Raw genomic sequence first — 24,534 nt, forward strand, 5'->3', positions numbered from 1 at the left:
TTTTTTCGATATTTTTTCGATACGATATTTCGATATTTCGATATTTTTTCCCGCCCCTGTTCCTGTTCCTGTTGTCAAAAATAGAACGAGCCCTTCCTAAAAATTCAGTGTTGGTTGACTTTTCTGTGTGTAATAACACGGAAGACGACTCATTTGACCAGTCTTGTCTGACCCATTCAACAAGGTCCCCAGCTTCGTACGCCTGCACCACGACATAAGAACCTGTCTTTTCCACCATTTCATCTTCATTTTTTCAATCCTCCGGAACCATTTCTTTGTATATTCGATCTTCACGAGAACGTCAATCGACTGAGGATAATTGTCCAGAAGATCGATTTAGAAGAAGATGAACGATCTTTTTTCAGGATCCTTCTCCCGTTTCCGGGAACAAGATCAATCCCCGCCGCCGAATTCCCATTCAATCCAGATGACGAACTCCGGCTCCACCGGCGGCGTCAACTTGGATCGTTTTTTCGATGATGTGGAAGCCGTTAAAGAGGAGCTTGGGGAACTGGAATCCCTCTACACCCAGCTTCAGTCTTCTCACGAGCAGAGTAAGACTCTCCACAACGCGAAAACCGTGAAAGATCTCCGCTCCCGTATGGATTCGGACATCTCTGCCTCTCTCAAGAAAGCAAAAGTGATAAAAGTTCGGTTAGAAGCGCTGGATCGCTCTAATGCCGCAAATCGGGGCCTCCCCGGATGCGGTCCCGGAAGTTCCTCCGATAGGACACGGACCTCAGTTGTCAATGGCCTGAGGAAAAAGCTTCAAGAAACCATGACTAGATTCAACGATCTGAGGCAGAAAATGGGATCCGAGTATCGCGAAACCGTGCAGCGGAGATATTACACTGTGACCGGCGAGAATCCTGATGAAAAAATCCTGGATGATTTGATAGAAACTGGGGAAAGCGAGACTTTTCTTCAGAAATCGATTCAGCAACAGGGAAGGGGACAGGTTATGGACACAATAATGGAGATTCAAGAGAGGCATGATGCGGTCAAGGAAATGGAGAGAAATCTGAGGGAATTGCACCAGGTCTTTTTGGATATGGCGGTGCTTGTGCAGAGCCAGGGGGAGCAGCTTGATGATATCGAAAGCCAGGTGAACAGGGCTAATTCTTTTGTCAGAGGTGGGACTAATCAGCTCGAGGTTGCCAGGAAACATCAGAAAAATACCAGGAAATGGGCTTGTTTTGGGATTATCATCTTGCTGATTATTATCTTGATTATTGTTTTATCTCTTCAGCCATGGAAGAGTTCTGGTGGCGGGTCTGGTGGTGGTGGCGGAGGCAGTGGGCAAGCTCAGCCGCCTCCGGCCCAGCCACCACCGGCCAAGTGAGGAAAATCGAAGTTCATTTGTAGTTTCAACATCCCCTATATTTGTTTTTTTGTTTACATTTTCCAGGAGATCGATATTACTATCATTTTTATTGTTGTGTTTATTTGTATATTAATCACTTGTTATTTTGTGGAGAATTTGGAGTTCGAGATTTATTTTTGAGCTCTTTTTTAAAATAATACGGTATTAAAGGTAGTCGTTTAGTTTATTATATTATTTATTTATATTTTTATCCAATCTAATACACCAGTATTATTTATTCACCTGTCAATCATTTATTTTATATCAATCAAATCATCAATCATTTATCACACATCAACCAAATCATTGAATTGAAATTACAATATTATCTTTAATAAATAATATTATAAATTTTTTATTAATATTTTCAAAAATACAAGACGGTAATACCATATTATCTCAAATTTATTCAAATTAATCAATCAAATGAAACATTATATTAACTATATTTTTATAGATTTTATTATTAAATTTTTTTACTTTATCTCCATATTATTTATCTTATATCATGAATCAAACTATATTTTTAATGAGTAAATTGGTTATCTTTTGTTTTTCAATTTTCCGATCAACTCATCAGAAACATCTGGAGCACCACATAATTTATTTTTAATTTTCTTTTCTATTAAATCAACCTTTTTAAAAAAAATATATAATTAGTATTGATTACGACTAGAAATTAAAAAATAATTTCAATCACACACCTATCTTAAATTTCTGTGGCAACTGTGCTTTAATGCAAAGTGGCTAATTGATAACGCACCACATGGCTATCTTTGTTTTTTCCTAAATTCTCTCTAAAAATTATATTAGAAACGACGAACTGTTATCATACAACGTTGATTATTTAAATTAAAACTTAGGAAGAACTTTTGATTGTACTAAGTATTTAATATTTATTTTCCTCTCATTTTTTAATATTTAGTGTCATTTTGCTTTATTTATTCCTTTTTTTAAAAAAAAATTTGCATAAAATTTGGTTATTCTCGCTACAAGAGCTACATAGCTAATATTAAAAAGAGTTAAAAGCTTTTGGCCAAAAAAAAAAACGTTAAGTTTTTATTCAGTAAATTTACAATAATATAGTTTAAAATATGATGAAAAATAATTTTTTATTGGATCTCTTCATTAATTTTGAAAAATATATATTAAAAAGGCAGCCCCACGAGAAATAAGTTCCGGCGCTAGCATGTTGTTGTTTGTTGACCAACGTTTCAAATATTTATTATTCGAAAGTATAAATTCATCTTAATATGGTTGAAACCTAACGATGAATTTGGGGAGAGAGATTTTAAATCGATGAATTTCGACTATAATTTTATTATTTACGATAAAACAATAAATGAAATCTTAAATTTATATAATATTTATTTATATATTAGTTATAAAAAAATAATGAATTTCAAATTTTTTTATAATTGGATGAACTTGAAATTCATTATGATTAACATGAAACACTAAAATTATAGTACATAAAAAAATAATCGATGTCGATTATGATTAATATTTATGCAAGATGTCGATCTGAAGTTTATAGCTTTGCTTCGAAATCATCGATCCAAATATAGCCTAAAGTTATTTATTTTATCAATTATTAGTAAAATTAAATTTTTTTTTATCTTTAATACATGATAATACTAATAGTACCGCTTTCTTTTCCCATTTACACAACTTGTTTGTACTCCTCCCAAATTAAACCTGATTCTAGTGTAAGTTTGGAAATTTTAAAAAAGATAGAACAAGCAAAATATTTTCAAGAAAACCTTTTAATAAAGGCACTGATTATCCTGTCTAAATTTATGTACATAAAAAAATAGCTAATTAAAATCAAGATGGATATGAACAAAATCAAATTATTGGGTATGCACGAAGAATTCCTCCACGCCCTGGAATGCAATTTAAGCATTTCTCTAATTCTCTCTTTTATTTTGATCCCGCAATCAACCTGAAGAACCAGACACAATTTCGCCACAACCCCAATCTGTAACATCTCCTGCAGAACTCCAGGAGTCGCGGAAAATCTCGAAACGGAATACAAAATCTTTACTGCCTTCTCGTTTGCCACCTGAGAAACCCTAAGAATTTTTTTCGAAACAATGGCTAATCCAGCACTGTGATTTAGTAGCTCGGCTCTCCCCTCCGCACACTGACACAGCAAATCCAACAAAACCAAAATCATTTCACAGGCCCTTTTATCTGAATAATCGAGTAGAAGATCGATTAAGAGATTCACAGCTCCAGCTTCCACAGCTTTAATTCTGTTCCTCCCCCATTGACAGATATTGATCAGTACTTTGAGGGTGGCTTTTGTAGCCTTTTGTGAGATTTCATCTTTCAAGATTTGTATGCATTGGGAAAAGGACTCGGGATTTATGGTTGAGACTATTTGAGCTGGATCAGTTACTTCAAGAATTGACTCTAGTAACATGACAGCATAAGCCCGAGATTCGTAGCTTCCCCATTGCATAATCCTGCTCAAGGCTTCGATGAATTCTTGATTGCTGATCGATTTCACGCCTGATTCTGATAACTGGAGATTGTAGAGAATGCTTAAAGCCACCTCGCAGGCTTGTTTGGATTCTGATTCCAAATCAAGTGTTTTCTGGACGATCAAGAACGCCAAAAACTCAGCTGTTCCCACTGTTTCCATGCATCTTTTATTGGCTTGATTCTGATAAGAGATGGATTTAAGTCTTTGTAGGCAATTCATCTGCATATCTGGAGAATTGGCATCATTTAGAAGCTTTAAAATCTGTGATCTGCTGGTTGGAGCTTTCGGGGTTGGCAGCCTTTCTACGCCTTGCGAGGCATGGAGCACGCACCAGGATTGGATCAGGCGCCGGAGAGTGATGTTTGGGGTCAATTCCGTGTCGAAAAGAAGCTGTTTTGTGACCGGACATGTAGTCTTCTCCAGAGAAAAAATCCAGTTTTCTATGCTGTCTCTGTCGTACGTTATCCCGGTCGAGATTGTCACCGGATCTTTCATGATATCTAGAGTAATGGGGCAGAGAAAATATGGAGGAATCTCCACTTCCGCCATTGATTTGAATCTTGATTTCTTTGAAGAAAATGAAGAAGTGTGTAGAATAAATGGACGAATCTCTTTTGTTTGTTCGAAGAATAGTGGAGAATGGATTTGGTTTTATATGGATCAAGATAAGGGGAGAGATTCAAGAAAGTCAAAAGGTCAAAAACACGCAATTGTGGCTAATTTCATGTGTTTATTGTGTGTCAGATAAATGAGGAAAGGGAAGGGAGTTCGTTTTTAATTAAAAATTGGCATAAATTGGGGATTTGGACAAAGACTTTTCAAAGATGCAAAGTCTAATTTACGTATTTGCGGGCCAAAGTATTTACTTTTTGCCAAGTTACCTTTGACTTTCTTTCATAACCACACACATGGGGATTATATATTGCTAAAATATTAGCATTTTTATATTTCAAATTGAATTGCACGAATAAAATCTATTATAGAAATTTACTAGAAACACACAATTTATGAAGTACACCAAAATTCAAAAATTATATGGTATAGGCATCAAATAAGATTCATTTCTTCAATGAATAACAAATGTTGCAGATTTTGAGAGGTAAAGGAGATATACTACACTGCTAGAATGATCGATCGTGCTGGTCAAACTTATCTGACGGTTAGCTGCATACACGCGGATTTAAGCCGTCGACAATAATGCGTATTTATTTATTTAGGCAACTCTCTCTTACGTGTGAATCTTTTATTTTTTTTCATCGATACGTAGGGTGATCATAGTGTGGTTTTACGGTTTTTTTAAAAAAAACTAAAATCGAATGTTCATATGCGGTCATTTATATTTTATAAAAATAATCACAGTTTTGTATGTAGAATTAGTTTTATGATTTTGAGCGGTTTCAGACGGTTTCGGTCGGTTTACGATTTTTTAAATGAAAAATATTAAAACATATATTCTAATTTATTTTAAAACAATAATAATATAATGTCTTCAAATATAAAATGTAGTTCAAACCAAACAAAGACGAAACAATAATTAAGTTTTAAAACTAAGTTAATAATTTAACAACACAACACACTCACAACAAAAATGACATTTACGCTATTTTATCTTTTTTTTTTTTACTTTCAAACTTTAAACAAAATATTGTTGTAAAAGAAATAAATAATCTAATAAAAAGCAGAATAATTAAGATGAAGATAATTTTTCTTTGTGGGAGTAATAATTTTGAAGAGAGTTGAGATATAATGAGAGCGACTTCTTTAATTGAATATATTGTTTACAAATTATTATAATTCTAGGCCAAATATCATGGCAAATGGTTTAAGCGGTATGGTTTGGTGCAGTTCTTGGTCAAAAAAAAAAAAAATAACCGAACAGCGTATGCGATGCGGTTTATGATTATTATTTTTAATCGTGATTTTTATAAAATATTCTTAGAAACAGGGAAGTGCAATGCGGTTCGAGCTGTTAATAAAAATATTTGATCACCCCTAGGACAATACGGTGTTATGATTTTGTTTAATTTATTATTTTATGTTTCAATTAAATAAAAAAATTTATTTATATTTTTATTTTTTGTAATTTTAAATAAACATAAAAATTAATTTTCCTGATTTTTTTGAAATATGAATTATAAAATTTTTAATACTTTGAATTGAAATTATTTAACTATAAAACATTTAAATCTAAAAAACAACCTAATTAAATTACTAATACGTTATTGTATTATTTATTTAATATCAAAGAAATAATTTTTTACATTCAAATCACTTTTTATATTATAAAAGAATATTTTTATTAAAAAATCTAAGATTGGAGAAGGTCTTGCTATTTGGAATTGGAGTTCCATTAGTCAAGATCTAAGTCGACTGCCGACGCGTAGAACCCAACGCGGACACAAGCCGTTGTTCCTCCACGATCTGTTTACCTTAACTGCTAAGCATCAAATCTTGCAAATTTAAGTAAAGGTTCCACCGCGTCTTGAATAAGCGAAATGGGGCTGCTCTCGAACCGGTAAATTTCAATTATCATTGTTTCCAAATTTTGTTGATGTATACTTTATTCTTGGTTTTTGTTTTTACTGGATTGTGTTTTTTTAATTGTGTGTGTTTGAATAAAAACGGGCAGGATTCAAAGGAGCAGCCTCAAACCAGGCGATCACATATATTCATGGCGCCCAGCATATGTTTATGCTCACCATGGTCAGCATTTTATGATTGCTTGCTTTTTCTTTGTTCGGAATATGGAACAATTTGTGCGCGATGAATGCTGTCATTTTCCTGTTTAATTTTTTCATCTGACCGATACCTCATCCTTTTGATTTTATATTTTATTGGGGAGAAGAAGACATTTTTATTTGTTAGGTTTTGTAAGAAAATGTTGGTGTTAATTTGTTTGATGGAGAAGTGTATTTTGCTGAATCGAACTTTAAATACGAGTCGTAGGGAAGTTACATTTTTTTTAATCGGTGGAGAGTTGCATTTAATCTCTCGTCGTGACACTCGAGACGTGTTTGGTCACTTGTGGAAACCATTTAAACTGGCTTTGAAGGAAAAGCTTGCTCTGACCGAGTGAAATACTTTCAAGTTCAAAGAGATTATATTACCTTCACGGCTTCACCTTTATTGTTTGCAACCTAAACTTGGTCATATTTTGGAGTTATGTCTGTCTGTTCACTGCTGATATTTGTTCAACCAAAGCTGATGCAACCACTATGATTTTGTTTTATCTCCATAACTCAGGTATTAAGAGTAGAAAATTCTAACTTTTGAAATAGAAGATCTGATTGCAGTAGTGCTTCCTATTTTGACTTGTCAATCTAGGAAGTATCTCTGGTTATCAGTTTATACAGACTCATCTTATTTTCCCTACTCTCAATATGTGTTGTTTTAGCAAAGTTTAAACTTTGAGCCAGCTAAACATTTCCTTTAACTGGAAAACACTTTCACTGTTACTGTACATATCAATTTCTTAAGTCACCTGGTGGAAGAGCAAACCTTTTTTGTCTTCATGCAAACCCAGAGGCGGAGCTATGTAGCACGGGTGGCCCAAAATTTTTAAATTTTTTATGTATTAATTTTTTTTAAAATTGATTAAATTTATATCAGCCCGGGTATCTAAAACATTAAACGATTTCAGAGTTTAAAATTCCAGTTCGGGTAGCCTAAAATTTCTGGCTCCGCCAGTGCGCAAACTTGTATGGATGAAACCTAAGTTTTTTTTCACCCATCAGTGCATGCAAAAATATTTCCATTCCGTCGTCCACATCAATTATTTGTGGATTTCAGTCTTTATTTTTCAAATTTGGACTACGTTCCATGAATATAATACGTCAAGGAGTTCCCATTTCTACTTTTTTTTTTGGCTTTCTACTGAAGCCAGCAATTTTGCTAGTTTTAATTTCCCCCTAAGAATCGACACGACAGATTCTTGGTTTATATGGGCAAAGGCCATAGAGGGAAGATATGAAATAAATCCTCACTTTTGGACAAAAACTTATAGGCGCTTGGAATGTTTCCCTTTTTTTTAACACGACTCTGCGGTGGACCTAGAATTGATAGCTCATAGTTTGATATCTAAGAATCTCATGATGTGTTTTTAGTTCCAGCAGTTGGGTTGAGTTAAATAAAGGTAAATAGTGATGAGGTTCACTCATTTGAAAATGATTATCTCTTGAATTCTGCTAAATCAACCATTCTCTCTCTCCTAAATGTGGGATGTATCATCTGTTTGAAGGTTAATTTTTTCTGTGTTATTCTAGTCAAATATTTTTCATGATTATTGTGTCTGCTAATATTTATGTATGCCACAGGAATCTATATTGGGGACCATAAAGTCGTACACTTCACAAGACGTGGCCAAGAAGTTGGAACGGGTACAGTCTTAGATCTTCTCTTAGTGAGCTCTGGACCAGCTCGGTCTCTTGTGCCATGCCCCACATGTGTCCACGTAGAAGAGGGTCACGGGGTGGTCTCCTCGTGCTTGAACTGCTTCTTAGCTGGTGGTGTTCTGTATCGCTTTGAGTACTCGGTGAACCATGCACTCTTTCTTGCAAAAGCACGTGGAGGAACATGCACCCTCGCCGTCTCTGATGAAGATGACGTCGTGGTTCATCGAGCAAAGTACCTTCTTGATAATGGGTTTGGGTGCTACAATGTATTCAAGAACAACTGTGAAGACTTCGCAATTTACTGCAAGACAGGATTGCTTGTGCTGGATCAGAGCACGATGGGCCAAAGTGGACAGGCCGTGTCTATCATAGGCGGCCCCCTTGCTGCTGTCTTGTCTACGCCACTGCTTCTTGTGACGACTAATATTTATGGGATGGCAGCAACTGCTGTTGGGGTTTATTGTGCTAGCCGTTACGCAGCTGACATTGGCATGCGAAGGGATGTTGTGAAAGTCTCAGCTGAAGATCTTACTAGGAGGCTAGCAACTGGTATGCTTCAGGTACTCGAACCAAGTCTCCCGTTTGTACCTGCACCACCTACAAATTAGCGTTTCTGTCTGTACTGTTTTGAGTACCAAATATTTAGTCTGTGGAGGAAATATAAAAATAAACGAACGTGTCGTGATCATTTCTTGGCCCAGAAGGCCGGTTGCTGTTGTTTGACGTTTGTGAAAACTCATGACAATGTATTGTGTTTAAACGTTTGATTCATGGTTGTAAGAGACACCTCGTTTTGTTTGAAAGTCTCTGTAGCGTTAGGCTTTTTTTTTAAAATAATTTAAATAATAATAATAAAAATATTGCACACTCAAAAACTTTATGAATCTATAACGATTTGGGCAACACTGCCATGGATTCAAACTCATTTGGCCGTCTTTTTTATTTTATTAATTTTATTCAATAAAAAAGTAAGAAAAAGTGGTAGAACATCGAATTTTGCAACAATAACGATAATTTGTACTAATACTAATTAATTAAATAATAATAATAATAATAATAATAATTATGACAATTATAATTTAAATATTACATGCATGATGATAGTAATAAAATACAATAAAATAAAATAAGATAAGAACCATATTTTAATATTAACCATAAAAAAGATATTTTCCAAAAATAGGCAAAAAAGCCACGGGATCATGGATTAGTAGTTTATTATTATTATTATCATAAATTTATTATATATGGTTGAAGAACTACAATCGCTTCGTCCCATAAATTTTAAAATAAATTAGTTTTGAACGTAAACTTGGTTCAAGATTGGTGAGAGAATTCGAGCTAATGCACTATTTTGATATCGAGAAGCAAGATTGCTTGGTTTTTATTTTAAGACTAGCTCAAAACTTGAGGTATGATCAAGGAAAAACCAAAATATCTTACCAATAAAATCTAGGGGCTTTGAGTTTGACTAGGTTTGAATATAACAACAAATGGAGAAAATCAGGCGATCCAATTCCTATTTTGGAACGTTTGGTTCCTTGTTTCACTCCCATCCGGCTCTTTTGCTTATCCAAAAACCAGGAGAAAAAAAATGGTTGACTTTCAATACCTCAGACACCCAAATATTACGTTGGACGCCTCGTTTCGTTCGATATTTTCATCTCTCCCAAGTCTAAATTTGCACATCATTTCAAACTCTTGAAGAGAAACTACCCCCTCTTTCTCAACAAATTCCTCTGCCTATCTGGTTTGGGAAACTCACAGGGAGAGGAAGTTCGAGAAAATGGGAACCTCAGCTTCGCCATCCCTCGACCCGAAAGAGAAACCCGTGATCGGATACCCTTCCATGGGCAGATGCAATCAAACACAGTACCCTCAAATCCCCCCCGGCCATCCTGTTCAAATGAACCCTGTAGCGGCCTCCTCCTCATCATTCCATAATCAAGGAAGCTACCCCATTTATGCCCCGAATCCGCATTCTGACTCATTCAACGCGTACTACTATCAGAACCCGTATCTCCCTATGATCCCTGAGCCCAAAAAATCAACCTCATTTGGACGAGTGATGCTGATGTTCATGGTCGTCCTTGTTGCCTTTATGTGCACTATGAGTCTAGTCATGTGGTTCCTCTTCGGAACCAACATCCCCGGTTTCCAAGTCATGTCCCTCCATTTATCGAACTTCACCGCCACGGATACGTCTTGTACGGGCACATGGGACGCCAATGTCACCGTGACGAACTTAAACGAAGAACTCGAAATAAAATTCAGTAAAGTTAGATCTTCTGTTTTCTACCGGGAGGCCATGATGGGGATCTCTTTAATGCAACCTTTCGAAATACAGAAGAAACAGGCGGTGAATCTGAACGTCATCGTCCCTGCGGAACAGATCACTGGTGGCGCAAACTTGCAGAGTTTAGTGCTGCCGAGTCTTGTGCAGGATCAGAGAAATGGGATTGTGGTTTTCAGCTTGAGATTGGCTTTTCACTTAAGTTTTAGATCTTCTGATGTAGTCTACAAACAGGAAGTTTTGAAGGTGTTCTGTGAGAATTTGAAGGTTAAGATTTCGGGCAGTGGTGAAGGTACTTTGACTCAAGATTTGGGGAGGGAATGCTTGTTACGTATAGAGAACGAGTGACCTCTCAATGTATTGCTATTCATTTTATTTTTGCATTAGTTTGTATAAATTAGAAATTTTCGGGTGAAAAAATCTAGAGATAATTTTCATAAATAAGTAATTAGGATAGACTAATTTTCAAATTTAATACTAAATTTGTGATTTTTTTACAACCATTTTTTTGAAAATGATATGCTTCATATGTTTCTTTCGTTGGTATATTTAGAAAAAGAGACTAGGTGATGACTAGAATAGATATCTTGTGAGACGGTCTCATGAATCTTTATTTATTAGACGGGTCAATCCCTACCGATATTCACAATAAAAATTAATATTTTTTGCATAAAAAGTAATACTTTTTTTATAGATGATCAAAATAAGATATCTGTATCATAAAATATAATTCATGAGATCGGCTCGCACGAATTTTTGGCATGACGACTGAAAGCCCGAAATGTAAACCCCCAACTGGCGAACCCTGTCCAAACTTATATCTAGGATTGCTTTTTAGTCAGTATTTTGGTGCCTGTGTTTGGAAAACTTTATTATATCAGGTAAGGTTAATAATTTTTTTAAAATGAAATTACATAGATGTATAACATAACATGTCTCCATTTTAACAACTTTAAATTCTCGAACCATTACAAAAAAAATTTTTCCAACAAAATACAAACAAATAAAGAGTTGAGCAGTAAGTGTGAGACGACCTCACGAATCTATATTTATGAAACAACTCAATCAGTTTCATACCTATCGTGGAAATATGTTTTCGTTATAAAATGTAATATATTTTATAGACCGGCTAAGATATCTATCTCATAAAATTGTATTATGGAGAGATAAGGTTCGGCTTTATCACACTATTTTTTTAAATTTATTAAAAAACTCCTCTTAAAATTGATTTAAGCATATGTTTTAAATCATTTCAAATCTTCTAAAGCCAACATAAAATGAATATTAAAACATGTAATTTTTTTAATATAATTAGCTTAATTTATTAAATGTTTTTTTAAAAAAATTTAGGTTCTAATATTTAGAAACATAGAATTTACTACTTTTGTGAGAATATAAGATAAATCAACTAAAATGCTCAAAAGTAAAGTTTTTTTTAAAAATAACTAATTGATAAATTTCAGGACCAATTGAATATTTTATGTAGAAAGGAACGCAAACTAATATAGTTTGGATTTGAGATTCATTTTAATTTCCTTATCTGAACAAGTCAAGAGATTTGAGTAACAAATTTGAAATCTATCATTTTCAATCAACAACAACCTAAATTTATATGAGTAGGTCTCTTCTGAGACGGTCTCACGAATCTTTATCTGTGAGACGGATCAACCCAAACCGATATTCAAAATAAAAAATAATACTCTTAGCATAAAAATTAATACTTTTTCATGGATGACCCAAATAAAAGATATGTATCACAAAATACGACTCGTGAGACCGTCTCACACAAGGTTTTGTGAATTTATATATTATAAATATACATTTTATTCGATTTTCAACAATTAAATGAAAAAAAAAAAACTATGTACATCCGATGACGAAGTCCAAGGATGATTTATAGGAACTTTGAGGTAAAAAAAAATTAGAACAAATAACGAAAGCAAAAAAGGTTGGGCTTTTGGAATCTGTAGTGGGCCCGCCCTTTTATCTAAATGAATATTCTCGGCCTCTTTTTAATTTGAATGATTCCTTTCTTGGTGGGACGGGCCTAAAGTTATTTGGTTCTGGTATATACCAATACCCAAACGCGAAGTGGGTGGGTTTCGGTGGGCCCGATTCAGCCCAAAACTCACTACGGATTTGTCTTATAAAGCCGAGATTCTCCTCCACTCTCTCACCTTTGTTCTATTCTTTCGTTTAGGGGGTTCGACACCATATTATTTATAAAAAAAATGGATTTCGAAATAAATAACTGAGAAATTTGGATGATCGGATGGGTCTTTAGGTAAAATTTGTATTGTAAAAATAATATATGCAATTCTAAGCTCATTTGAAAAGCCTATATTAACACACTGCCAAACACCATTTCTTCCCACTTCCCCACTCCAATATTGGCCACCGCCTTCACTATGTCGGAGAAACCAACCCAAGACCAACATCACCACATCTTGTGGCCACGAAAAATCACCCGTCGCTTCTGCGCGTGCCTCATCATTTTTACCTTCATCATCCTGCTGACCATCTTCCTCGTCTGGGCCAGTCTCCAGCCTCAAAAACCCTCCTTCACCCTCCAAGACGCAACCATCTTCAACCTCAACGTCACAGCCCCCAATGTCATCACCACAACCCTGCAGATCACCATCAACTCCCACAACCCCAACTCCAAAATCGGCATATACTACGACAGAATGGAGGTCTACGCCGCTTATCATCACCAGCAAATCACTTACCCCACCGTCATCCCTCCCGTCTACCAAGGCCACAAGGACGACAACGTCTGGTCTCCGTTCATCTACGGCACCACCGTCCCTGTGGCGCCGTACAACGGCCTCTCCCTCAGCCAGGACCAGGCTAACGGCGCCATAGCCTTGGTGATCAGGCTCAACGGGCGCGTGAAATGGAAGGTGGGGAACTTTGTGTCTGGCCTTTACCATCTTCACGTCAGTTGCCCCGCTTATATTCCGATCGGCAATAGCAAGAACACTGGAATTGTGATAGGAAATGCGATTAAGTATCAGCTTTCGCAGAGTTGTGGTGTTAACGTTTGATCCGTGGGTTCACGAATGGTTTAAAAAGAGGGAGCCTCTTGGATAAACTGATTTTTTCATGTTGAATTTGAGTTTGTTTAGTGAATCCAGTTGTTATATTGTTACCATATGTAAACCAGATCAACTTATCTGACATATATATAAATTTGTTAAAACGTCTCAATACAATACATATTTTAATAACAATGTTAGAGTAGGTTTTTTGTGAGACGATCTCACGAATCTTTATCTGTGAGACGGGTCAACCTTACCGATATTCACAGTAAATAGTAATACTCTTAGCATAAAAAATAATACTTCTATCGATATTCACAATAAAAAGTAATATTTTTTCATGGAAGTATTATAAAAATAATATTTTTTTCATGGAAGTAATATTTTAATAATATTTTTTCATGGAAGTAATATAAAAAGTAATATTTTTCATGGATGACTCAAATAAGAAATTCGTCTCACAAAATATGACCCGTGAGACCGTCTCATACAAGTTTTTTCCGTAACGCTATACATATAATTTTAATTTGAAACATGTTGGTTAAACAAAATCCACATTTATTAAATTTGCTTAATCGAGTATATATATTGTGCTTACGTACATACAGTTTTGAACTACTATAGTTTATATAAGGCACGTAAGTAACAGTTAATTTTTAAGCTCAAAAAAAGAAACAGTTAATTTTTTAGAAAAAACGTAATAGTTAATTTTTTATGCTTTCGTGTTGCTTTTTAATTTATTCCACAATATGAAATACTCGAAAAAATTAAATAATTTGTTTTTCTTGACTTCTTGCAGTCGTTTTAACCACCAAATAATTCTACTCATCCTCTGCATGTGGTCCGAAATAAATAAGTAATATTTTTTAGGCAAATATATATATATTCTAGTTGTTTTGATCGTCAACAATCATAATTATCCACTAGATAGTCACGAAATCAACAAGTATTTAATTAAAATCGATTTTTTGGGCATAATATAAATTAATTGTTTTAACCGATACATTGCACGAGTACATCATATTACTTAAATTTCTTTTTATTATTGGTTCAATTTGTTATCGACCATTATGAAATATATTGGGAATTTCACATATAAAACTAAAATAATGAATAGCATACATTTTCTTGCACTGCAGACTCAAAAAGTAACTCGATAAATTGTTTCAAGTGATAAGATCTATATTAATGTCTTAGAATTATAATAATTTTGGCTCAATGTTAAATCTCAATCTCATATAATAAATTCTGGTCGATTATATATTATTTTCTATTTCCAAATAATTAGCCAGCTTTACTATTTTGGATTATAAAATCATATATTTTATATTTCAATGCAATCTTACAATCGATTTTATATTTATAAATCTAATCTCATGTCAATTGCATCACTTTTCATTTGCTTTTCATCATCATCTTTTTTTTTTAAAGAAAAAAAAGAAAAGATTTTCACTTCCCCCTACTTTGGATTCAATCTTCCATCTATCCAACTTAACTTACTTCTAAAATGATAAATTATTAAATCAACACGTAGCCTACAAGCAGCCTTTTCGATTTCTCTCATGTGACCAATGGGACCAAATCCATAATTTATATAGATTACATATATATAATATTAATTTATCAATATACGAGATATTGAATCAAAATAAAATAATGTTAAATGTATAACAAATATATTGTACAATTATATATACAACAATTATACCATTCTATTTTATTATTATATTGTGAAATTTTATTATTATCTCATTAGATATGTATTGAATTTATTATGAGATTCATAAATGAAATTTTTATATTGAATTTTTATATTAAAAGTTATTGTACCGTACAAATTTAGTTGTACATGTATCATTGTTTATCAAAATATGATCCACTCTCTACAACTTAAGACAATATATACATTTAAAAAAAAATTATATCCATCAATAATTGATATAAACATATGTTTAATTCAGGGACGGATCCAAGATTATATGTTTGGGGGAGCCGGCTCTTCACCAACTATGAAAGTTTTAAGTTGGACCGTTGACCCTTTGTAAAGGCCCGTTATTTAGTTTTTTAAAAAAAATTTGCTGAAAATGGAACACGAACCACATGTGTAAACCTTGAAAGTCTATAACCATTAAACTAATTATAAATACTTTATTTTTTTTTTATGGTCAAATAATAAATATACACTAAATAATAAAATATATCTTACATAGTAATAATTTTTAAAAAAAATTCGGGGAGGCCGTTTATAGTTATTTTAATTTTTTTTATTGTCAAATAATATATATATTAAATAATAAAATATATCTTATATAGTAATAATTTTTAAAAAAAATTTGGAGGGGCCACAGCCCCCCGAGTCCTACACTGGATCCCCTCTGGTTTAATTGAACCTGTAATAAAAATCTAAACCATATTCTATACTATATATTAATAAATACACCACTATTATACTTGACTAAAGTCATTGTCTTTTCTATTAAAAATATAATATAGTAATATCATATTTAATTAAAATTATATTAAAATTTATTGTATATACGTGTATCGGATGTAAGAATTGAACAACGAAAACAAATAATGATACAACAACAGCCAACATCTTTGCCAAGTTGGTGGTTTGATTACATTGACTATGTGAGAGTAGCAAAATGATTGAAATAATACGATCAAAATAAGAGCCCAAACACAAAAAAATGATAATTTTATTGTTTATTATTAATTTATGGAAGAATCAATGCGAATGTTGGAGACGAACCAAGCCTTTTTGGTACTAGAAAGAATAGGGGAATAAATTAAAAGTTTATTGGAAATCTAACAAAAATCCATCATTCGAAGGAAGAATGGGAAATAAAAAATTTCCTGAAAATTTAAAAAATGCATAATAATTCGATCATGCTAAATGGAGAGAGGGTGAGGGTGAGAATGATGGCTCCTAGAGGTGTGGCCTGTGGGGTGGGTATATAAATAGCAGTAAACTCATCCATTTTCTTCTCATTTTCACCTCCATATTTCAGGCACATAATATTATTCACCTCACACGCACTATTCTGAAAACATTCTTAATGGATCAGGCGGAGAAAAATTCAATATTCAAGAGAATTTGTGTTTTCTGTGGAAGCAGTTCTGGCAAGAAAGCTAGCTACCAACAAGCTGCTGTTGAGCTGGGCAAAGAACTGGTAATATTGTTAATTACACAATGAAAAATGGACCTCAGTGCGTGTATGTGTGTGTTTAATTCGAATCCCGAAATTAAAAAACTCTTGGTTTTTTTTAATAGATTCTTCAAATCATTTTTTTTATTTTTGTAGCATACTCAAATCCCTTTTAGAAAAATCGACATTTCTTCCAAGAAAAATTCATCATTTTTGCTCCATCCAGTTTAGTTTTATTGATCTCTTCTGCGTTTGCAGCATCCAGCTTAGTTTTGCTTGGGTCTGACCGACTAAAAGCATTTAAAATTTTATGTATAATTTGTTACTGCCGCCACTGCTAGTCTTCTAACTAAAATCTTAAGGCATCAGATCCTTCTTTAATTATTCTAGTTCAGATGCACATTATAATATGATATTGGAATTCCCATTTCGTATCTGCATATACTTGGTCATGAAAAGTTGACAGATGAATATTAGGGAAAGAAAAATAATACGGGTTTTGGAGGTTGGATTAGGGTTTAAGTTTTGTTTGGCATGAGAGAGAGAAGGGATTGCTAGCTGTAATCTTTGTCAGTTAACAGCAGACTTCTTGCATGATCTTAGTTTATGGTTAATAATGTTGTAATAATAAAATAAAGCCTTGCCTTTTAATGGGGAACCAAACGTGCCCTTTTAAAATCATGACACTTTTAAGCGTGTTTCAAGTCTCCTCCATTACGTTGCCTTCATCATTTTTCTGGTTGCGGGTTTCGATGGAAATTTATTCATATAATATTTTCATGCACGTATAATCATACGCAGAGTTATGATTTGGTACATTGATTCTTGACATCATTCTGAGTTTTTCTACGAACCAATGTAACATTCATTAGGTGTAATATTTGGGGTTTTTCAAGATTTGTGATGATTAATTATAACGTGGAAATTTGCAAAGGGGTCTTGGGTCTTGTTTTCATTTTCATTTTATTTTTTTTGAAGGTGGAAAGAAGGATTGATTTGGTGTATGGAGGTGGAAGCGTGGGTTTGATGGGTCTCGTTTCTCAGGCAGTTCATGATGGTGGGCGACATGTACTAGGGTATTTATGCTCCCTTTGTCACACACTCATGGAGACAATATATATATATCACCACTCAATAACAAAAAAAAAACATTAATAGAATACAGCCTGTTGGATGTATTTTAAGTAGTGAAATTTTCATCTTTTTATTTTGTTAAAAGAATTATGAATGGAATTTGAAAATTTCAATTTATTTGATAATTTGTTGTATTCATGACACAAGTTCGACATATGTATGTGTTAGATGGATGTATAGATAGATCGAAACTAATATGAATGCGGATTGTGTTGTTCTTCGTCTCTGTTCGAGTATCTGAGGACATGAATTCTTAAATTATTACACTCATGCCAACGTCGAAGCTGCTAGCTAGCAGATGTACGTGTAAATTAATGGAAGGCACTAAAGATTCGACAGCAAAAAAATATAAGCAGTTCTATGTTTGGGAAGAACAGGGAAAATCGAGTTCCTATTTTAAGTAATTGTTTAGCTAGAGAGAAGTCGGAGCAGAAGTCTAAAAGTCATTTTACTCGGGGGTTGGCTCTTTAAAGTGCATGTACGCCACTTTTAAATGAAAAGCCAAATCAAACACATTATTCTTTTAAGAATGCCTTTTGGATAAAAACTTCTGCATTCGAATGCTCTCTAGGCTTTATTCGAATATGCTGTACATATGCATGTTGGGTAGAATTTTTAATTTTTAATATAAGGGAAGTTCCAAATTTCAAATGGCAATTATCATGTCCCCTCGTGATGATAATATTTTGTTTGGCAAGATTCTCCAATTTTTCTGAAAAGGGTTCCTTTTGTCCACCCAAAGGCAGGCATCATATATAGGATCAAATGTTCTAATAACTTTCCTGTTTATGTGACACAATAATTAAAATTTTCAAGGGGATTCAATATCTTAAAAGTTTGCGTACTTTGTCACTCACACAATCATAAATCTTATGGATCACACTCCAAGTACATGCCTTCTGCTATTCGTGAAATATTTGGAAAAGTCAGATATCCAATTTGGCAAGAGGGTTTTCATGGATCTACATAACTCTGTTCATAAGCCATGGTATTGCTTCATTTTGCCACCTGGTGCCATAAATAATCTAGTTTTATTGCAGGGTCATTCCAAGGACTCTCATGCCTCGAGAGGTGTAGACCGAAACTTTTTATGTATTTCCTATTTTCTTTTATTTTTCAATCTTCTCTAAAGTTTGAGTGCTATATGCACAGATAACGGGGGAACCGATTGGAGAAGTTTGTGCAGTATCAGATATGCACCAAAGAAAGGCAGAGATGGCCAGGCAGGCTGATGCCTTCATTGCTCTTCCTGGTATATATATGATCATCGTCTATGTGTATGCACATGCATACTTGGAATTTGTAAACATCATTTGTGTCAGAAAATAATCTCATATTTGGTGAATTTTATCATGTTGTTCATGATTATTCTTCTTTTGTGAATTTTAGGTGGTTATGGCACCCTTGAGGAGTTACTTGAAGTCATTACATGGGCTCAGCTTGGAATCCATCGGAAACCGGTAAATATACTTTTCCATTTGTAGGTTCAGTTTTTCAATATTGGGACGTATCTTTTACTCAGTTTCATCTACAGAGCTAAATGTTATATATAATGCATTTGTGACTTTCAGTGAGTTACTAAGATGTGGTGGAACAAGAGAGGGGCTGACATTAGCCGCCGCTCCCTTTCTCTTTCACGTTGCTTCCCTGTGCAGCCCTTCTGGATTTGCCACTCTTAGTAATTAAGAGTCTGCGGAAGGACTCGTCAAAAATCGCAGAACATATATAGGTTTTTTCATTACAATTAGGTCCAACATCGGGGACTAGATCAGGATAATGCCACTGAACATATATAGTTATGTGATGATTGATTTGGTGATTTTTAATTTCAAATAATGCTAATTCAGAGAGATTCTTGTAACCTGACCTCACTTGATTTCTTGAATCATAATGAAATGAATATAAGGGTGTGGATGTAAGAAATGACACATGATCATTTGGCCCATAGTCATACTTATTAATCATATATCCAAAGTCTGTTGTAATGCATGCATGCACGAACCCTAACTATAATTTTATGAACATGCAGGTGGGGCTTCTGAATGTGGACGAGTACTATAATTCCTTCTTGTGTTTTCTGGACAAGGCTGTTGATGAAGGGTTTATCTCTCCAACTGCGCGTAGAATAATCGTATCGGCTCCCACAGCCAAACAATTGGTTAGAGAACTTGAGGTATTATAGGAGATTCGTCCTAAATGTAAACTAGCCGGATCCCTCTTGATTTTCTCCATGTACATGAACATATTTTTTAAATACGTCAACTATACAAAACATGCGAGCTTCTTTGATGCTTTTCTAGTGCTTTAGTTTCATCACTGGTGAGGAAGTTAGAGCACTCTACCGGATTGGCTACATAATCACGCTCCTCTTGTAACAAATAGTTCCATGCCTTCTATCATTTTCGAGTATCATGGTTTTGTGTCATTCTTTCTACGTACCCAGTTGATATCGAATATTCAACCATTTTGAGCACTCATTTCTGATCATATCAACCACACATCTCATCAGAAATATGCTCATTTTGGTCTGATTCATGTTTTGTGCAATTCATCTTGCACATCTCTGGTACCTCGATTTTCATCTTTTTTTATATCTAAAAGCTACTTGGCTGGTTACTAATGAACTTATAATATATGCAGGAACATATTCCAGAATGTGATGAGATCACATCCAAATTGATCTGGGAGGAAGTGGAGAGACTAAATTACGTACCGGAATCAAGTGTCCCCACCTAGTGATCTGCTGACGAACAAGTATCATCAAATTTTGGGCATACAATATTTGGTATATATACATATATCGACAGCTCCGCTGCACACTAGCCTTACTTTTTTGTTATTTTGAAACTATACGGCCGTAGCAAATGACTGAATTATAAATGGATAAAAGTTTGGTTTGTGCTATGTGCCTGCCAGAAGGTATATTTTTCGTGTGGTATGTATTGTTTGATTTGGATGCATCAAAATATATCTAGATATTAGAAATGTTTACATCCAACCGTAAACAATACAGGAGGAATATATCCTTTGACTTGATCGGGGTTAATGTAAACTCGACTTCCTTGTGTTTTACTTTAAGATAAATTTACTTAACGTAGCTGTTCTGAATACCCTGTCCTTCACTGGAATCCTCCTACCTCTGCATGATTATTATCCTTCTTCATCCAGATTCAAGAAATTCCAGTTCAAGCAAATGATGTTACCATCCAATTTGGCGAAACATGTCTGATATCAAGAGCGGATTCCATGAATGCCAAAATAAGTTAATTAACACGTGAGAAATTTCAAATTCCTCGTGTTTTATCTTTCTATGCGAGTGCCCAATCCATCATCCTCGCATTGAAAATCATGACTCACAACATGAAAGAATTATCCATTCAATTTAACAGTCATTCCCAAGCACTCAAAACTCTCAAGAGCAGACTCAAAATCTGGTTTCATGGCTACAAAACTTTCTACAGCCTCTATAAATGGCAAGAGATTAACAGGTGAATTCAAACAGCGGCAAAGAATCCCTTTTAAGCTTGGGATCTGGCTCATGGTCTTCTCCTAAACAACGGCAAAGTATTCCTTGCTAAGCTTGGGATCTGGCTTCATGGTCTTCTCCCCTGGCTTCCATCCGGCAGGGCATACTTCGTCAGGGTTTTCTTGCACATATCGCAGAGCCTACACGTTTGGAGTAACAAGCGCATCAGATTAACAAAAGTCATTAATGGTGAAAATCAAATCTTCTTAAAAATACATCATCCTATAATGGTGTAAATAAAATCTTTTTAAAATTACATCATCCTAGTGCACACATTTCGTTCATTGTTCCGACAGATAACTTAACAAAATAACAGGAACGTTTGGTTCTATAAAACATATTAGACCACCTGAAGAGTTCTCAAGGTTTCATCAACACTACGACCAATACCAAGATTATTGATGGTGGAGTGTTGAATAACCCCATCCTTGTCAATGATAAAAAGCCCCCTCAATGCAATGCCCTGAATCAACACCACAAGTAATTATAAGATGTCTATTCGGTGCCAACTATTAATCATCAACTTCGATAAATATAAACTCAAGAATAGTTCGCACGATATATGAGAATAATAAATGGACAAACAATATAATACATACCTGATCGGGAATCAGCACGCCGTATGATTTTGAAATGGATTTGGTGACGTCAGATACCAGTGGATAGTTCAAATCACCCAAACCTCCCGACTTTCTCTCTGTTTGAATCCATGCAAGATGGGAAAACTACAAGTGTATTATACAGTAGTATGTCAATCCAGCTCAACTTGATACAAGATTCTGTAAGAACCACTAGAGTATTAAAGACTCGAGTAGAGAATAGGTACTCAATGTACAAAATTACTACTTGTCGAGACACAGCATCATAATAAAAGTAAATAGCCTCTCAGTTCCAAGGATAAGCGTTCATTAACAATATATTAAGAGTTACAGAGAAGTTACAAAACGAGAAATTGTTGCCAGTTTGAGTTAAAGATTAAACTAACCACACTGTCTACTGAAACGCCTAACACCTCTGTGTTCAATTTTTGAAATTCTCCATATCTGTCACTGAAAGCAGTGATCTCTGAAGAAATAAAATCAAGCACAGAGTTATAAACTGCATCAGTAGCAGCCAACATCCAGAAAATGCGGTGAAATTTAAGGTCACCGATTCAGTTTCATACTCACCCGTAGGGCAAACAAATGTGAAGTCCAGCGGGTAGAAAAACAGAATAACATACTTTTTCCCGATGTACTCTGAGAGTTTAACCTGCACAAAAATTACTTAAGCACATGGTGCACAACGTTTGAACCAGGATGTAAATACAATGACTGAGGTCAGAGAGGATTAACCATCAAGATTACCAGATACTTTAACTTCCAACAATCAAAAGTGGAAAAATAAATAGTTGGAAATAATTCTTAGGTTCTCTTAAGCTGAACATCAATTGGTAGTACTAGAAAGTGATGTGTGTAACATAATGATGATCCAATCAAACAAGCAATTCCCAAAAAGATGATCTAGCTGATGATGGCACCTATGGTAAAAATAATCTTGAAAAACTGAGTGAATTAAATAGCACCATTAGCATAAAGCACCAACTTAAAAAAAAAACAATTTTGTGGAAATAGATCAACTTTAATACGTCTTTGAATTTCCGGTAAAGGAACACTTTAACAGGTTAGTTTATTTGGTATTCTCCTTAGGTTCACCTTGATAAATTCCTGATCAAACACAGCTTCTGCCTCAAAATCTGGAGCTGTATTCCCGACCAGTGGAAGTTCACTCTGTCAAGAAAGTTACACAATCACAAGAAGAATAGAGGTTTAAAGTACATAAAGGCATGCTACAAAAACACGGAGCCAATATTTAACCTATAGGGAAAATGCAAATTCGATCGTTATCCCCAAGATATAAACTTTTGACAACTGTCCACGTATGTATGAAGTCCTCTAAATTCAAAATCGGAATTCGTCTTTGTAAAAGACAATATATTGACAAACTTCTTTGCTCTTGATATCACCAAAAACAACAAAATTGAGATTAAATAAAACATCTGTCAAATATAATCTACACCATCCCGACAGAAAGAAATATCCAGCTACATTAACGTGAACTGCGAGCTTAAGAATCAAAAGATATGTCTGACCTTTTACCAGTATCAGGAATTCAAGGCAAAATAGAACACAAGAACATCCCTGGTTAAAAACCCATCTAAAATAGCAACAATTTCAGAAATCCAACTAATAAATTTTCTGTCTTCCACTACTGAAATATGCATATATGAAAAAAAAATCTTTCAGATTCTGCAACACGGTCGCAATAAAAGACAAACTGAAAGTGGAAGTCAAAGATGGAACTCCAACAGATATATACTTACAGCACGGACGATGAAACTGCATCTTTTGGAGGTCGAAGACGAGGAAGCGTGGGATACAGAAGTTTTGCAGAGACCGGAGAATGAGGAAGCTAGTGCGATGGATTGAGAATTGGACAGAGATTTACCTGTGGCGCGTTTGGAGAAGATGGAGGGTTTTATATTGAGGTTGGATGATAGGAGAGCGGCCATTGAAGCAGCAGCCGAACACGCCATTATCGCTCTGGTTTGGGGGTGAAGAGTGATGGGTAGATAAGCGCACACAGCTGCTGTGACCATTTGTCCTTGTATATGGAAATTATATTTAACTTTATTTTTTTATTTTTTATATTATTATTATTATTTATTTTAATTATTATTATTAATTATGAGGCATATATCGAGCTTTATTTTCGATGTTTATGAAAATTGTTTGTTGTTTTAGAAAATGATTTGAATAATAGATTTTAAGCAGTTGTGTTAGGGATGTAGTTCGGGTTCGGGTTCGAGTTATTGAGCCGACCCTAACGAGTTTAGTATGATCGTAACACCTATAGACTTAGCTGATTTAGGAATAATCTAAAATTTTAATTTAACACAGACTTTGAAATTTGAGTGGTCTAAAATAATATATTTAAAACTATGCTAAATAAGTTGTTATAAATAGATCGAAGAGTTGCTGTAATGACATGATTAACTTTCTATTCTATATTATTATTTAAAATAATTAAATAAATTGTATGTATTATTAAGTAGATTATGTGGTAATATGATATAAATTCCTATAGATGCTGCGTGGTTTGGC

General features: G+C 34.4%; 6 protein-coding genes across 7 annotated transcripts; 4 read left to right on the forward strand and 2 right to left on the reverse strand.

Annotated features, from left to right (window-relative positions):
• Nucleotides 1-164: 164 nt before the first annotated feature.
• On the forward strand, nucleotides 165-1,497 carry LOC142551866 (syntaxin-121-like). Its single transcript, XM_075661319.1, has one exon. It carries the CDS (start codon nucleotides 347-349, stop codon nucleotides 1,340-1,342), a length of 996 nt encoding a protein of 331 aa, XP_075517434.1. The 5' UTR covers nucleotides 165-346; the 3' UTR covers nucleotides 1,343-1,497.
• A 1,614-nt stretch (nucleotides 1,498-3,111) lies between these two features.
• Nucleotides 3,112-4,489, reverse strand: LOC142551867 (E3 ubiquitin-protein ligase PUB23-like). The gene has a single exon (XM_075661320.1). It carries the CDS (start codon nucleotides 4,401-4,403, stop codon nucleotides 3,117-3,119), a length of 1,287 nt encoding a protein of 428 aa, XP_075517435.1. The 5' UTR covers nucleotides 4,404-4,489; the 3' UTR covers nucleotides 3,112-3,116.
• Nucleotides 4,490-6,180: 1,691 nt separating this feature from the next.
• LOC142551869 (protein LEAD-SENSITIVE 1-like) lies at nucleotides 6,181-9,048 on the forward strand. The gene is made up of 3 exons (XM_075661323.1): nucleotides 6,181-6,369; nucleotides 6,484-6,557; nucleotides 8,168-9,048. The coding sequence occupies exons 1-3, from the start codon at nucleotides 6,350-6,352 to the stop codon at nucleotides 8,851-8,853; spliced, it is 780 nt and encodes a 259-aa protein (XP_075517438.1). The 5' UTR covers nucleotides 6,181-6,349; the 3' UTR covers nucleotides 8,854-9,048.
• Nucleotides 9,049-12,893: 3,845 nt separating this feature from the next.
• On the forward strand, nucleotides 12,894-13,736 carry LOC142551871 (NDR1/HIN1-like protein 1). The gene has a single exon (XM_075661325.1). The coding sequence runs from the start codon at nucleotides 12,947-12,949 to the stop codon at nucleotides 13,583-13,585; it is 639 nt and encodes a 212-aa protein (XP_075517440.1). The 5' UTR covers nucleotides 12,894-12,946; the 3' UTR covers nucleotides 13,586-13,736.
• Nucleotides 13,737-16,585: 2,849 nt separating this feature from the next.
• On the forward strand, nucleotides 16,586-21,059 carry LOC142551870 (cytokinin riboside 5'-monophosphate phosphoribohydrolase LOG7). Its single transcript, XM_075661324.1, has 7 exons — nucleotides 16,586-16,755; nucleotides 17,710-17,807; nucleotides 18,906-18,936; nucleotides 19,018-19,117; nucleotides 19,255-19,325; nucleotides 19,895-20,038; nucleotides 20,506-21,059. The coding sequence occupies exons 1-7, from the start codon at nucleotides 16,642-16,644 to the stop codon at nucleotides 20,599-20,601; spliced, it is 654 nt and encodes a 217-aa protein (XP_075517439.1). The 5' UTR covers nucleotides 16,586-16,641; the 3' UTR covers nucleotides 20,602-21,059.
• Nucleotides 21,060-21,193: 134 nt separating this feature from the next.
• LOC142551868 (2-Cys peroxiredoxin BAS1, chloroplastic-like) lies at nucleotides 21,194-24,039 on the reverse strand. Of its 2 annotated transcripts, none has more exons than XM_075661321.1 (7): nucleotides 23,747-24,039; nucleotides 23,086-23,159; nucleotides 22,561-22,642; nucleotides 22,377-22,456; nucleotides 21,991-22,116; nucleotides 21,741-21,854; nucleotides 21,194-21,531 (listed from the first exon to the last, which is right to left on the reverse strand). In XM_075661321.1, exons 1-7 carry the CDS (start codon nucleotides 24,027-24,029, stop codon nucleotides 21,415-21,417), a joined length of 876 nt encoding a protein of 291 aa, XP_075517436.1. In that variant the 5' UTR covers nucleotides 24,030-24,039; the 3' UTR covers nucleotides 21,194-21,414. The 2 variants fall into 2 exon arrangements, with proteins under 2 accessions (XP_075517436.1, XP_075517437.1); XM_075661322.1 differs by having other exon boundaries at nucleotides 23,086-23,160; nucleotides 23,754-24,037.
• Nucleotides 24,040-24,534: the final 495 nt, after the last annotated feature.

The sequence above is a fragment of the Primulina tabacum genome, chromosome 7 (assembly GCF_025594145.1).
Source record: "Primulina tabacum isolate GXHZ01 chromosome 7, ASM2559414v2, whole genome shotgun sequence".
NCBI classification, from domain to species: Eukaryota; Viridiplantae; Streptophyta; class Magnoliopsida; order Lamiales; family Gesneriaceae; genus Primulina; species Primulina tabacum.

Coding starts and splice junctions, on each gene's coding strand:
- LOC142551866 (XM_075661319.1), top strand. CDS start 347: ATGAACGATCTTTTTTCAGGATCCTTCTCCCGTTTCCGGGAACAAGAT.
- LOC142551867 (XM_075661320.1), bottom strand. CDS start 4,403: ATGGCGGAAGTGGAGATTCCTCCATATTTTCTCTGCCCCATTACTCTA.
- LOC142551869 (XM_075661323.1), top strand. CDS start 6,350: ATGGGGCTGCTCTCGAACCG. Junction 6,370..6,483: donor ATGGGGCTGCTCTCGAACCG/GTAAATTTCAAT, acceptor AAAAACGGGCAG/GATTCAAAGGAGCAGCCTCA. Junction 6,558..8,167: donor ATATGTTTATGCTCACCATG/GTCAGCATTTTA, acceptor TGTATGCCACAG/GAATCTATATTGGGGACCAT.
- LOC142551871 (XM_075661325.1), top strand. CDS start 12,947: ATGTCGGAGAAACCAACCCAAGACCAACATCACCACATCTTGTGGCCA.
- LOC142551870 (XM_075661324.1), top strand. CDS start 16,642: ATGGATCAGGCGGAGAAAAATTCAATATTCAAGAGAATTTGTGTTTTC. Junction 17,808..18,905: donor GGTGGGCGACATGTACTAGG/GTATTTATGCTC, acceptor GTTTTATTGCAG/GGTCATTCCAAGGACTCTCA. Junction 18,937..19,017: donor GGACTCTCATGCCTCGAGAG/GTGTAGACCGAA, acceptor CTATATGCACAG/ATAACGGGGGAACCGATTGG.
- LOC142551868 (XM_075661321.1), bottom strand. CDS start 24,029: ATGGTCACAGCAGCTGTGTGCGCTTATCTACCCATCACTCTTCACCCC. Junction 22,117..22,376: donor GCGTTTCAGTAGACAGTGTG/GTTAGTTTAATC, acceptor ATACACTTGTAG/TTTTCCCATCTTGCATGGAT. Junction 21,532..21,740: donor AAACCTTGAGAACTCTTCAG/GTGGTCTAATAT, acceptor CCAAACGTGTAG/GCTCTGCGATATGTGCAAGA.